The sequence below is a fragment of the Mytilus edulis genome, chromosome 7 (genome assembly GCF_963676685.1).
Source record: "Mytilus edulis chromosome 7, xbMytEdul2.2, whole genome shotgun sequence".
Classification (NCBI taxonomy): Eukaryota; Metazoa; Mollusca; class Bivalvia; order Mytilida; family Mytilidae; genus Mytilus; species Mytilus edulis.
Window position 1 is genome coordinate 66,950,156 of NC_092350.1, and position 14,655 is coordinate 66,964,810.

Here is a 14,655-nt window from a genome sequence, read left to right on the forward strand (position 1 = left end):
GGTATAATATTTCATGTGTTATTCATTTTATAAACTTATTTGATCCATTTAACATGTTCAATCTAGTGTAGATATCAACTGATATTATCAAATTATCTTTTATACGGATACATCAGTATGTCAATTTAATTCATCCTCTTGTATTTAATACAATTTATTTTTCCAGTAGAGTACACAAAACATATTCTTATGCATGTTTACTTAAAAAATAGATTAATATCAAAAGTCTAATTGAACATGTTGACGTTCAGTGTTTTTGGTAGCTTTCCTTGTAAAAGACTTATATGATCTACACAAAAGAAATAAATCAATAGAATATATCGGATACGAGGTTTCTAACTCTGAATGCATTAATTAATCTTTGTAATATTCTAGATATTAAAGTATGGAAGAGAAAAGGTTATTTCAACAACTCGAAGAATTATGGAAAGGTCCTGCATTGGATGCATGCCGTTTGAATTTTGAAACGAGAATTCTTATGGGTAAACATTTGTCAGACTTTCTTGATGACATAAATAACAAGCATCCGTTATTTCATCAACACTATCCTGTTACACCTTGCTGTAAATGTCATGGACCATATTCGTTGGCGGCACCCAGGAAAAAATCTAGTCTTACCAAACCGCAGTTTATGCTTCTTTATAGTGACACTGGTTCACCTGAACCTAATCATGAGTTGAAGTATTGTAACGTCGTTACACAGTTTTGTCTCTGTAAAATTGAAGCTCAGAAAACAATCACAGTATCTGCACTTGATATATCGATAATACATATTATTGCCTTTCGTTGTAAGTCATCAAATAAATTAAATCAAAGATGGCTTCAAGACATCCGAAGAGTTAGGAATGAACTTGTTCATGTACATACAAATTGCTGCGTAGACAAAACTACGTTTGATAACTTATGGAAAAAATTAGAAACAGCAACATTAGGATTTGCATCTGAGGTTAGTGGAATTTTTGAAAAATACATGAGAAAAGCTATAAATGACATTGCAAAAGACAACTCAACAGACGATGTAAAGGTTACAGAAGTTGTTGCAGAATTGGAAAAATCAGTAGACAAACACGAGAAGGCAACAGAAGAAAGAAATGCAAAAGTAAGTGCATAGGATATTATTGATCAGATAGTTAGAACTTTTTGTTGTATTTTTACAATTTGTTATGTAGTTAATGCAATTCAACGTGAGCATAGATAGTAAACAATCAAATAATACGGACTTCATTATACATAATCTAAACCTATTCAAGAATACTAAAAATGATAAATTTTAAGGCACCTGGTCGGGGTTTTAAACATTATTTCGTTTTTTTATTTGCACGTGAATCATCAATCCAGTCGACAATATTGTAGCAATGCTATAATTTATAAAATAAATACATTTTGTTGAAACTGTTCTTAGATTGTGCATACTTAATGGCTTGAAAGTGTTCGTTTTGACTTAAAGGTATTTTACCTGTCAAATTTAAAAAAAAAAATGTGGGTAAAGTGTTAGGAGTACGCGTTTTATTATGACGCATTGTCTCGTTGTTCATGCTGCTGTAGATTCGTTGATCTTTATTTCGTGGGTACAATTTCTGTGGATAGAGAAAAATGTGCATTTTCGTAGATAATTAATTTTGTGATTTTCCAAAAGCCTGCATATATTCAGCCACCAAATTTGCAATTCGTTTAACATTTGAATTCCGTGTTTCTATGTTCCCACGAAATCCAAGAAAACAGGTATCCAACTAGTGTTTATGAATCCACAGTAGTAAAACTAAGTTTATTTAAAAAACAAATCTCTATGTATAGTATAAAGATGCAATCCATCATTGCAATACCAAATCAAAAGGAACTGCGAGCATGTCTCACAAAATGATACGCCAATCCATGTAAGTATATATTGTATACAAAGAAACCTAGAAATGATTTAGAGTCAAACATAAAAGAAGATGATCAATTTTATAAAATGGTATTAAACATGTCAGATATATAAACATATACTTTAACAAAATGCTGTTGCAAAAAAGTTACCCTCAAACTAGAAAAAAAATTAGATAAGGGACACCGGAATATAAAATTGTACCACAAATTCAAATCGGAAGGGCACATCATCTGAGCTGCGTAGGATAAAAACAGACCTTTACTTACGCAAATGAATATATATACATCCTTCTTCAGATATGCATTTAGTTATCCCGGATTATAGGTCAAGTTGAATGAAACAGTAGTTGCAAATTCACACTCATATGAGTAGGTTTCTAGGTTCATGCAATTCTGTTCAGGGATTCGGGAACGTTTTTTTTTATTAAATAAATCTCTGGATATACTTGTACATGTAAAGTATACAAATGAAAACATCACCCTAATGATTGAGCAATTACGGACATAAGTTATATTTAGATAAATGAAAAGGGACTGAATCTTGTTGGGGTTCAAAACTATACCTTTATAGTATTCATAGTATTTCACTTACCCACATTATTTAAAGGTAGAGAAAAACAACTATGTTCAAAAGAAGGGTTATTTCAGTATGACACTAACTGTTTATTATGAGTTTAATGCAATGTGTATTTTGACTAATTAATGACCAAAAGCTACATTTAATCTTAACCGAAATGTCGCAGAAATCAACTAGTTTTATATGAAACTTTCATTTCAGTTTCAAAGTGGAATCAACGGAATCAATGAAAAGTTAACGTCAATAGGTAATACATGAGTATAAAATTATTTTGACAAATTGAAAGTTAAACGCATAATGATAATACAATACTGTATATTTAATTAATTGAATTATCTTATTAATACAGGATAATTATTTTTTGAAACAAAAAGGGTTTAATATAAAATTTAATTTGGTTGATCTATATCTGTATATACAAAGAAAAATTTGCGAAAAATGATCTTCGTAGTATGCTAGTTCATCTGTTTAGACAGGTTTGTCTCTAGATCAGTTCTATTGACAGATATACTTTTCGCTCGACCCGGAAAACATACAAACCAGTAAAAACCAAGTAACGTTTTAGTAAGGAGCATCTCGATTATCTATTATTTGTATATGTTGCATCATTTATAATCTACACTTAATTCTTTTGATTTTAAACCCTTCAACATTTGGGTCGATAGTTATAAAGGTGTCCTCTTTTCCCTCTACTATAGATTTTCCCCCTCTACAATAGATTTACATTTTAGTTTATAACATCAATGAAAACACAACAGTCATGCTTACGAGTTAATTTTATCGTAAATAAAACCTTTATCTTATATCTTAACTTCGGTCTAACTCGAGAAACTGCGACAAACAAGTTTTCAGACAACGTTTTCCATCTGTTGAACATAGTTTCAGTACAAGGCACCCTCCCCTCCCCCTGGTAGCTCCGGACAGATTAAATGGAGGTTACCATTGATCAAAAATATTGCTTGTTGACGAATAACTTTCTCCCTTACCTTCATGCTTAAAATATACTTTTCAGGTGTCATGTTTTTATCAAGAATAGAACAAATTGAAAGAAAATTGGAGATCAGAGATTCTAAATACAGCTTAAGAATCCCTGAAAAGACAGAGAGTGGTAATCTTTGTTTCGTTATTCAATACAAGACTGATAATTTGGTGATTGAATTTGACCAATAGAATGTAACAGTAACATTACAATTTAATAGATTTCATCATAGTCCTCATTTTCAGTATCAATATCTTCATCATGTTTAATTTTTTGATTCGTATGAGATTGTTTTTGATTTACGTTAATCTTCAATGTTAGAGAAATTCTACAAAAATAAAACCAAGTACAAATTATATTAAAAGAGAGAGATGTATGAAGAATTGACAATTCTTACATACAGTTTTGACGAGCCCTAAACAACAACCAAAATATACTTAGTAATAACAAAAAATTGGTATATAGGAGTTATTCTACCATTCCTCTCTCGTTGCGGAATGGTTAATTTCAAAAACTGTTTTACATTTTTTTGGTACAGAGAATCAGGATATACCAATAGAAATAAAAGTGAACGGGCCTATTTCAAATGAAAGTCAAGCTATTGATCGTTTAAAAAATGGATCGTGCGACGATGACGAAGAACAATTCAAATTAAATTATGCTGGGCGAGGCTGTATACTGCTAAAAATGACAGCAAATAGGGAAATTTTCAAGGATGAAGAATCGCTCCGCATCGCATTTCGTTCTTTGACAGAAAGGATAACAAAGGCAGGAGAAATAGACACATCTGTGAAGGGCACATTAAAAATAGTCGTAACTTTAACGTCTCCAATTACAAAAGGTAAATATAGCATGTATAGGTTATTTATTTATGTTTAAAATTAAGTCTGTTATCCTGTCAAAATTTGCTTATAAGATTATTAAAGATTTTGAGAAAGTTTAAGGAAACAGAAACGTTTAAAACGTATGCCCTAATCAATTATATTTTCAGGGTAGAAAACGTACTTTTATGTTTATAAAGTACTAGCTATACGTTTAACGATTAAAACATAAAGTAACCAAAAAAAGATAAATTAAAATAACAACAATGTCTCATTCAAAGAAGACCAAATGCAATCACAATCAAATGTAATAATTTCGCATTGGCAGGTACAAAAACAAAGCAAGCTATTTTCATAATTTTGTGCTAAGTTTAGAGTGTTTAAGTATCTAGTGTAATTTATTTTAAAACAATTGGCTTTGACTGTTTTAATCAATATATTGTATAGTATTAAAGTCATATAAAACGAGTGACAGGTGAAACAATTGTTAATCCAACTCATGAACCAATGCATGCATATACCCTTAACTTAGTCTTCGTTTATCTTTTTCTACGCATCCATTTCGTATAATCGTTATTAATTAAGAACTAATTAATCGTAATGTTTTAAAGCCGAAATTTACCTAGTATTACCTTTGTAACACTCAACAAAGAAGCACGTATTGTCATGTAAGCACATATTTAACATGTACGATAAGATATCGTTTATACCGATGACAAAGCAATGTTAGTTTAGTTTAGACATATTTATTCATCGTTGATTGGGAAACAAGTTATTGCAACTTATAGTAATTTCTTTCCATTTTCGAGGTGCGAATGCTGCCTTGTAGCGGCATTAGCCTGCTCTTTTTCGAAATCTAAAAGAGTGTCTTTTACGTGCAAGAGATATGGCGCTCTCTTAACACGGGTCAGCCATTTATTGTCCCCTTCCGGTGGACTATCATCATAACCTCAAGACCATACTTGCAAATGGTGCCAAGGGAGAGTCGAAAATTCATTCCCTGAAATTTTCTCGACAAAGCGGGTATCGAACCAGGAACCTTGGTGTTACCAGTCCGTTGCACTAACCACTACACTAATGTTAACGTGTATTAACCTACTCTGCAAATTTGGTTTTCCCCTTCGCACTTACGTATTGTGATCATCGCGTTTCTAAAAGTAGACAGGTCATGCTGAAGTAATTGCGTACGGAAAATATGTCGGCGAAATGTTGTCTGGAAGCCAACAATTAACATGATTTAAAAAATGTTTTTCTTTTTTTTAAATTTTGACAAATTAAAGAATTTTCTTCAAAAAAGGCTTGTTGACATATTTTTTATAATTATATTAAAAACATAGGCATATTTTTTTTTGAATTCCATGTTTCTTTTCACTTTAAGAGAAATAGTACAATTTATTAAGTCTAGAGATTAAATTAAAATGCAATCACATCAATATAAAAATGAGGAGATGTGGTATGATTTCCGTTGAGAAAACTATCCCGTTAACAGACATAGACATCCGTCCAGCCTTCGATAATGAGAAAAATCCATATCATATGGTCGTCTTTTAAAGGCCACTACATGAAAAATATGAAAAAAGTCAGTTAAGAGTAACAGCTTAATTCATTATCAAACAATATAAGAAACACAAATATGACATACATGAACCAACGACAACATCATGTCACGTGTGTTAGTCATATCATCCGGGACATTCCATTGAAATATATCTTTTATGAACTAAAATATAATTGACTTAAATTACAGCGGAAAGAAATATCCTCTGTGGGATGTTATCAAGGTTTGGATTCTTGAATGAAACTAGATATGAACTGCCATATACAACGGAAAAAAAGTCAAGTCTTACAGTTTCACCCGATTCCAGCCCGGCTCCAAATTTTGCCCTTACAGAGGAACAATATGGAACACTAAAGACATATGGTATTTGAAATGTATAATATGTTAGTGCCTGGTCCTCTGAACAACAGATGTCATTCCCATTATTCGGCGTCCGAAATTGTCGTTTTGTCTATACAAAGGCTATCTAGTATAATGTATGGTTGATACTGTTACTGTCAAATTGAAAGTAGAATTGAAAGAGAACAATGGAATGCAATTAGTAAAGGAGGCGTAAAAGATACCAAAAGGACAGTTAAACTCATAGATCGAAAATAATGTGATAACGCCATGGCTAACAAAAAAAGGACAGACATACAAATAGAATTTCACAAGACAAAACATAGAAAACTAAAGAAAAAGTAACACGAACCCACCAAAAACTGGGGATGATCTCAGGAGCTCCAGAAGTGTAAGTAGATCGTGCTCCACACGTGGCACCCGTCGTGGTACTCGTGCAATTACAAACCCGGTAAATAGTATAATTCAGTAGGTCACATTTATGTAAAGGGAAGGGGATTGTGGTTTTGACATCATCTGTGAAACGGTTATTTCATAGCGGTCAACCAATTCACAAGTGATGCCGTCCGTAAAATTAACGAAGGGATCAACTTCACCCTTTGGAACTCTTGGTGTAATAGCTTCCTTTTGAGCAGCAACCCTCTATAAAGGAAATCATTATAGGAAATACAATGACCGTGAATATAGAATCACTTGCGTTTATGATATCTTCTCTGTATGCAGGAATGTTGCTACACAATTGGGAAGCTGAAATCATCATTTTTGTCGTAAAGTTTTGTTTTCAACCGACCCTCGTTGTCAATGTCAAGATGTAAGTCTAGATATGGGGCAAACTTAACTGTATCTGGTGTATCCTTTATCTCTAGATTGATGAGATAGATGCGTTCAACATAGTCTTGAGAGTACAATATCAATATAGCGGAAAGTAAAATAAAGGATATTGCTAAATTCTTACCTTTCTTTCTAAGAAGTTCCAGTCTGGCTCGTAATACTAAAGGAAATGTCGGCAAGAAGAGGGGCACAATTCGTTCCCAATCGAATGCCGACAGTGTGTTATAAAACACTTCCTCTTAAAGTAACAAATATGTTGTCAATCAAGAAATCAAGCATATTGATAATGTCAGTTTCAGAGAATTCTTTGAGATACCATATTCCAGGGCTTGTATTTCATATCAATATTTCCTTGGTAGAGCTCACAATGAAGCTATTGAACCAAGAGGTCCAAGTGGTGAAGTTGAAGTCATCCCTTCGTTACTTTTACAGACGCCATCACAAATTGCTTGCCAAGGAATAGAATATCCGTTTCGCAGATTATAACTGATATAATTATGTTTCTAATATCGTAACTACAATTCCATACCCTTTTCTCAAATATGAAGTACTAAATTAGACTTAATAACAGGTTTAAATAATATGAGCAATACGACGGGTGCCAAATGTCGAGCAGGATCTACTTACCCTTCCGGAGCACCTGAAATCACCCCAGTTTTTGTTAGGGTTCGTGATGCTCAGTCTTAAGTTTTCTATGTTGTGTTGTGTGTGCTTTTGATTCCTAATTGGTCTTTTTGATTTTTAACCATGACATTGTCTGTTTATTTTCGACATAGAGTTCGATATACCTCTGGTATCTTTTGTCCTTCTTCTATGTTACGCAACTATATCCAGTTTATGAATAAAATTTCGAAACACAATTTAATTGTTTTCACATTATTTATTTCGTCAATTGTACATATGAAATGATAATGTTACAGGTCAACAAAAATGTATAACCTTCATCATGTTAAAGATAATAAAAAAAAGTCTTTATTACCCTATATACAAGGATTTTTTTTTATTTGTTTTTAAAGAAGTAGGAGATGAATATGGAAGTGATGTAATAGAAAACAATGGAAATTCGTACTCTACCGTTTTGACTTCAAATACTACAGTTTGCACACAATGCAATGAAAGTTTTGAATGCTTTAATTGTATAGAAAAGGAAGAGATAATTACACAATTAATGGACGAATTGAACATCAAATCAGCAATACACAGTAAGTAACGTTTACATCGTAACAGATGCTGAAACTAGAGGCTTTAAAGACCTGATATCACTATGTCTATTTGCTTCCAAAACAAATGTCATCAGCATTATTGTAGACTAAATAATTCTTGACATCAATCTCGTTTCTGGTTGTTCTTGCATCATGTGCATTGTTGATATTACTTGTTTTAAAATTTATCCCCACACCATAAAAAGGACAATAATTGACAAGTGTATGCCAAGCTATTTACAGATCTTGATTTGCTATCTATATAATATTTCAACGTAATAGATGAAAAAGCATCAAATGAAGTATGTAGTTCAAACAAGGCAACGCCGAGCGTGGCATCCCCTCGTATGTAACATATTGGGGACAAATATGGACACTATATTTGTATATGACACATGCAGAAAATGGTAAATTGAATACGCATATTTGATACATACACTATTTTTTAGAAATCAACTAAATTATTCAGTAACTGGAAATACCCACGGTCTTCCGTCTTATGATTAAACCAAAAATTAAATGTACAATATAATATATATTCAATATTGATCAAACAATTTTAAACGCGTGATGCCTTCGGCATATAATTTAAATGCATCGTAAGCTGTACACGACGTCTTTTAGACATCGTATGGCCATCGCGCCATCATCGTAATCCATCGCGTAGCCTCCGTGATCCATCTTGTAGGCTTCGGCAGAGATATGAAGCTTAAATACCGTCTTCGGTTAACCTTCGTATGTCCATCTTTTGCTATCGTATATACTTTCGGCACCCTCGTATAGAATTCGTTATTCATCGTACTTGCTTCGGTCACTTTTGGGTATTTTAACGAGATCGGGACCAACTTCGTACGAACTTACAATTTTCGCATTCGGGTGTCCATCGTATATAAAAATCGGGACAGTGTGACGCGGGCATAAAGGTACAAAAGAAAAAAAGATGGATACATAAATTCAAATCATATAACCAATTCTAATTTCTTTGACTATACAGTTATTCTCTGCAAGAGACCTTGTATGTGTCAAATATCTAATATATAAATCAAAATTCAGACCTGTATCGCGTGCGAATATTTTGTTCATTTTTTGACACTACTCTTCAGAGTTGGACCTCTGTGGCCGTATCCAGTTGCACTCGGCGAGGCATTTGATTGCCGTTTATCATGAAAACGGTGATGATTTCTAGGGATTTTCTTTCTTTCTGTTATACCTCATTATGATAGCTAAATAAACACTCTAAATCACAAACGTGATCAGCAAGGCAAAATCTATTAATAAGTAAAAACAATTAACAGACTAAAAGATCAGTAATAAAAGATACCAAAAATAGAGTGTTTTGCCATGGTATATTATCGTCAATGTTGGAGACTGTCCATAGACCAAGGTGAGTGACACAGGATCTTGAGAGCCTCTAGTTTATAGGTTGTACTTTACGTGTGCTTTGATGCTAATTTTGTAAACAAACGCGCGTAGTTGTTGACTTATAACCGATGAGCACATGTATGCAGTTATTATTTTTAAAGTATATTTAGATAGCATCCTAACAACTGAACAGCTTGTTCAATAATAAATATAACCACGATTAAGGGATTTATATAAAGTTGATGAATTCCAATTAAAACACAGTGTTCGGGATTTTTAAAAAGGGACGCAAACTATTTTAATGAATAAATTGTAAACAAATACAATTTTTTTTTTCTCAGAATGTTTGACCATGAATTCTTTAATTTAAAACAAAACATTAAAAACACGATTAAATACAATAAATTTAAATTTAAGAAATAATTTGTATAAAAAAAACCGAATAAATTATAAATAACATACTTCGGAAGCGGTTTCCAAGATATATAACCAAAGAGGAGCTGCATATAATACCTTAATCTATCTAACATCAAGTTTGTTCAGTAGAAGATTAAACCATAGTTTCTCTGTACTTCATAATAAATTTAAACGGGCAATGTAAGAAAGATTGCTATTAATCATTGCATGCCATATCTAAGTTCTAACTACCGAGCCGAAGATGCCCTCGGGGACTGATAGTCGACTAAAAACGGTTTTGACTCATGACTGTCAAAAATGAAACCAATACTTTAAACATTGCATGCGTCCAAAAAAATTGATAGATTAACCTTAATAAGGAACGCTTAAATTTGAATATTCGAAGGTCAAAAATCAATAAGTATCGATACAGGTTAGCTAAATGACCCTAAAGGAGCTAAACATAATAGCCAAATATGTCTACGGTAAACTTTTCTTACGGGAGTTGAAAACTTAGTTTCTTGATTATCTGTAAATTTATAAACTGACATTTTTTTTTAAATCATGTCAGTACTGATGTTCTGACTAGTACCTAATATCATAAATAGTTTATTGTTTTCTAACTTGCAAGAAGCTGCAATAAACACTTGGGTATACCAATGTTGTTTGATTGAATATAAAATCATGAATGAAATTGTATTGTTACATTTTGTAACTATTTAATTTTAATTTAGTCCTTTTTTTTTAGAAAAAAATGAAATAATGCTTGCAAAGCTTGAAGATAAAATTGCAAATGAGGGATTAGAACAGGAACCTGGCAGTGTCCATTCCAGTAGAGACGTTTTGAAAAGTCCTCCAGTTAAATCTAATAGCTCTTGGCTTTCTTACTTTAGATGTAACACGTATTTCATCTCGGCAATAATTTCATTATTCTTAGGAATATTGACGTACAATTTGTATGACACTTATCTACAAGAAAGAAATATTTCGAGAGTTATAACACCGCTAGACCAACCGAAAGTTAGCACACAAACATCCACAACGCCATATGTAAACCCACAAATGTACTGGGGAACATACCGTGCTAATTTATATTTTGGTATGAAGACAAGATCGCCACGGTCTCCTGTTGTAGGTCTGATGTGGTTTGAGGAATTCCCTGGAGACAAAAAGCGTCCAAACCCTAGCTTACGACATTGGTGCATGCCGAATGACAACGTTGTAAGATATGGTTGGAAAAAACATGATGGCAAAAACTTTGGAATTCAGGAAATTGTCGACACGAACTTTATATTGACTACATCATTTATAAAACGTCATAGTAAAGATAGTGGAGGAGACTGGTCATGGAGAATTTCAGTTATGCCAATAGTAGGTATCAATACACATTACTTTTGAAGAATGAAAGTTCTATGCATCAATAAAATTTCAGTACTTGTAAGACTGGTATTGCGGATCATAATTTTCCTTTCGAATCCCCCTTTCTGTTTATAATGTTGACAGAAAAATAAAAAGTTGTCCGAGTCCCAAGTACTAAACATTAACAGAAGTAAAATCACATTTTCATGAGTTATCTTACGTTCTTCGTTCTTTCTTAAATAATAATGTATGTTTTAATTGGTTCATATTTTGGTATTCCGATCTTGCTTCGCTATTCTAATTTTCCAAGTAAAAGAAATTTAAATTTTAATATTCGATGACATCAAAACAAATAGTTGACATATATCTATAAATTATAAAGAAAAAAGTGTTTAGCATCGAATTAAAAAAAGCTTGTATATTTCTTATTGTATACTAGGTAATTTTTTGAGTAATAATTTTTTTAAATAAACTGATAGCAACCAGTGTGGTATAGAATAACGAATAACGAAAACCGAATCGGCCGCCAATTTTCTTTTTACATATATTCACGGACGGAAATTAGGTTTAATCCAACTAATGTACATTTACAGGCTGGAAAAGTGCAAGGAGTAGTATCATTATTGGTTTATGTTGCATTAGATGATGACGGGAAACTAAATCCTATCATTGAAAGAGGAAGGCTAAAACACATAGATGGTAGTTCCTCAGATTTAGGAGATTTTGTCTTTACATTTCCGTCAGCAAGAAAGACAAACAAGGTCAAGTATTCCCGACTTGTAGCACAACATAAAGGTTTTACAAATTTAGAAGATCTTTTGATGTTTTATATGAATGGTGACTCTTGGAACAATACGCACTATTTTACGGCATTTCGTAAACCGAAGATTCTCTCTAAAACAAACATAATCGTCCATCAAGTTTCGGGAGTACTACCCTTAGAAATAGATATAGTTTATGAAACAGGGAAATTTCACAACAAGCCTAATCCTTACAGTATGAAGGACGAGGTTTTGACTCAGGCTCTAAAAGTAGCATCTCAAGAATTTGATACCCGATTTGCATCTACATTTAACTTACAAGGTAAAGGATTTTCGTTAAAACAAGTTGACTTCGCTAAGGCCGGAATAAGTAATCTGCTTGGTGAAATAAGTTATTTCTACGGCTCATCTCTTGTAAAATCTGATTTTAACGAAAAATATAACATAGACCCTCTATCTTATTGGCCAGCTGCACTTTATACATCAATACCCTCAAGAACTTTTTTCCCAAGAGGTTTTTTGTGGAATGTTGGATTTGATAACCTGCTGATTAGTTTGTGGGATCCTAAAATTACTGAGGACATCATAGCTCACTGGTTAGATTTACTAAATAATGAAGGATGGATTCCACGGGAGCAAATTCTTGGAGAGGAAGCTAGGGCTAGAGTTCCAGAAAAATTCATTGTACAGGACAATAAAAACGCTAATCCACCAACGATTTTTATCACTTTAAAACAACTTATGAGGAGAGGATTGACGGATAAACAATTTTTGAACAATATCTTTCCACGACTAAGGATGATGTTTCATTGGTTCAATACAAGTCAAGCTGGTGTCATACCTTCAACATACTACTGGAGAGGAAGACATTATGAGACAAAAGAGCAAAAAAATCCATTAACACCCTCGTCTGGATTTGATGACTACCCACGAGCATCGCTTCCAAGTTCTCATGAACGTCATTTGGATCTCCGTTGTTGGATGGCATTTGCATCCGGAGTTATGTCAGATATTGGAAAGAAAATTAAAAAGGAGTGGCAGATTTATGAAGACACACACCAGCTTTTAATTGATAATGAAATTCTTGATAAGTATCATTGGTCTTCCTATATAGGAATGTATAGTGATGTTGGATTAGAGAAACATACAAAAGACCCAAATAAAAATCACAATTTATGGTTTATGAATTCCTTTGGATATTCGAGCTTATTTCCGCTGATGCTAAGAATAATTGATCCAGATTCAATTCGACTAACGAAAATGATAACTGACATTAGAAGACGAGAGTTATTATGGACAAATTTTGGTTTAAGATCGCTTGCAAGAAATTCTAGCTTTTATCAACTTCCAAATACGGGTATTGATCCTCCTTATTGGCGAGGTTCGATATGGATTAATATGAACTATTTGACTTTAAGTGGATTATATTACTATGGTAAAACTCCTGGAAAAAATGAAAAACTCGCATTAGATACTTATAAGGAATTACGAAATAATATTATATCAAATGTAATCAGAGAATATAGCAAAAAGGGTTCATTATTTGAACAATATGACGATCAAACAGGAGAGGGAAAGGGTTCTCATCCATTTTCAGGTTGGTCAGCTCTTATAGTTGCAATAATGGCCGAAGAATATTAAATCACAATTTGCTAAGGGTTTGAAAGTTATTTTGTTTTAAACAACGATTCAAAAGTGTTAAACTACTTTAAAATAATGCATTCATTTTTCTTGTCAAATTCGTGTGTACTATGGCCTATACGATGGATTGTAAGAATGTAGCGAAATGAAACAAATTTTTTAATCTGCTTATCATGCCTTATAAATCCATTATTGTAAATATAATTTCTGGACTGATTAGTGTTTGATTATCGGATAGTTGCGAATATAATGCATGCATAATAAGCACTAAAACTAACTACATGTAACCATCAACGCATTATATATTAGTTCCGTTTTGCAAAAATGTGTGACCAAATTGATCATGAAGGGTGATAATTATTGTATATGGGTAACCGATAGCTAAATCTTAAAGAGATGGATGTTCGAATTGCATTAACCGTGTTGTTAGTAATTTGCTTGAAGGACAACTATGTGCTTTAAATACATGTATATATTAAAATGTGTACAGAATTTTAACATAGAAAGGAGAAGAAAGAATTAGTTGCTGTTGATTAATTCTAGGTTGATTGTTTTGATTCACTACATGTATATCCGATAGTCGGAATAATTGATATACAGCTCTGATTAACACTAATCACATCATTACAGATCTTATCGTGTACTATGCAATTGTTTTCTTTTTTATACGCCCGTTTACGGGAAGTATTATGGTTTACTGTTGTTCGTCAGTCCCTCCGTACGTCTTTAACCTGTCCGGAAATAACTCAAAAACTCTTTAACCAATTAGCAGGAAACTTTGGTAAATTGTTTATATCTACTGACGTGAACTCCCTTTTGATTTTTATAAATTTTAGATTTAACATAACCGAATTGTCCAGTTTTCGGACAATAATAGAATTTACTTTTCCGAGTATTGGGGTTTTATTCATTAAAAGAGTGATTTTTCACTTTACGGATAATAATACGCGAAAAAAACCCGAT

The 14,655-nt window shown here is 32.7% G+C and overlaps 1 protein-coding gene across 1 annotated transcript; it reads left to right on the forward strand.

Annotated features, from left to right (window-relative positions):
• Positions 1-385: 385 nt before the first annotated feature.
• Positions 386-13,704, forward strand: LOC139483354 (mannosyl-oligosaccharide glucosidase-like). Its single transcript, XM_071267379.1, has 8 exons — positions 386-1,099; positions 2,645-2,690; positions 3,456-3,551; positions 3,961-4,263; positions 5,991-6,164; positions 7,988-8,173; positions 10,680-11,302; positions 11,884-13,704. The coding sequence occupies exons 1-8, from the start codon at positions 386-388 to the stop codon at positions 13,690-13,692; spliced, it is 3,951 nt and encodes a 1,316-aa protein (XP_071123480.1). The 3' UTR covers positions 13,693-13,704.
• The last annotated feature ends 951 nt before the right edge of the window (positions 13,705-14,655 follow it).

Bases quoted from the DNA above. Each gene is read 5' to 3' on its own strand.
- LOC139483354 (XM_071267379.1), top strand. From the start codon at position 386: ATGGAAGAGAAAAGGTTATTTCAACAACTCGAAGAATTATGGAAAGGT. The intron at 3,552-3,960 runs GTAATCTTTGTT...TTTTTGGTACAG, and splicing joins CCCTGAAAAGACAGAGAGTG to AGAATCAGGATATACCAATA. The intron at 4,264-5,990 runs GTAAATATAGCA...CTTAAATTACAG, and splicing joins AACGTCTCCAATTACAAAAG to CGGAAAGAAATATCCTCTGT.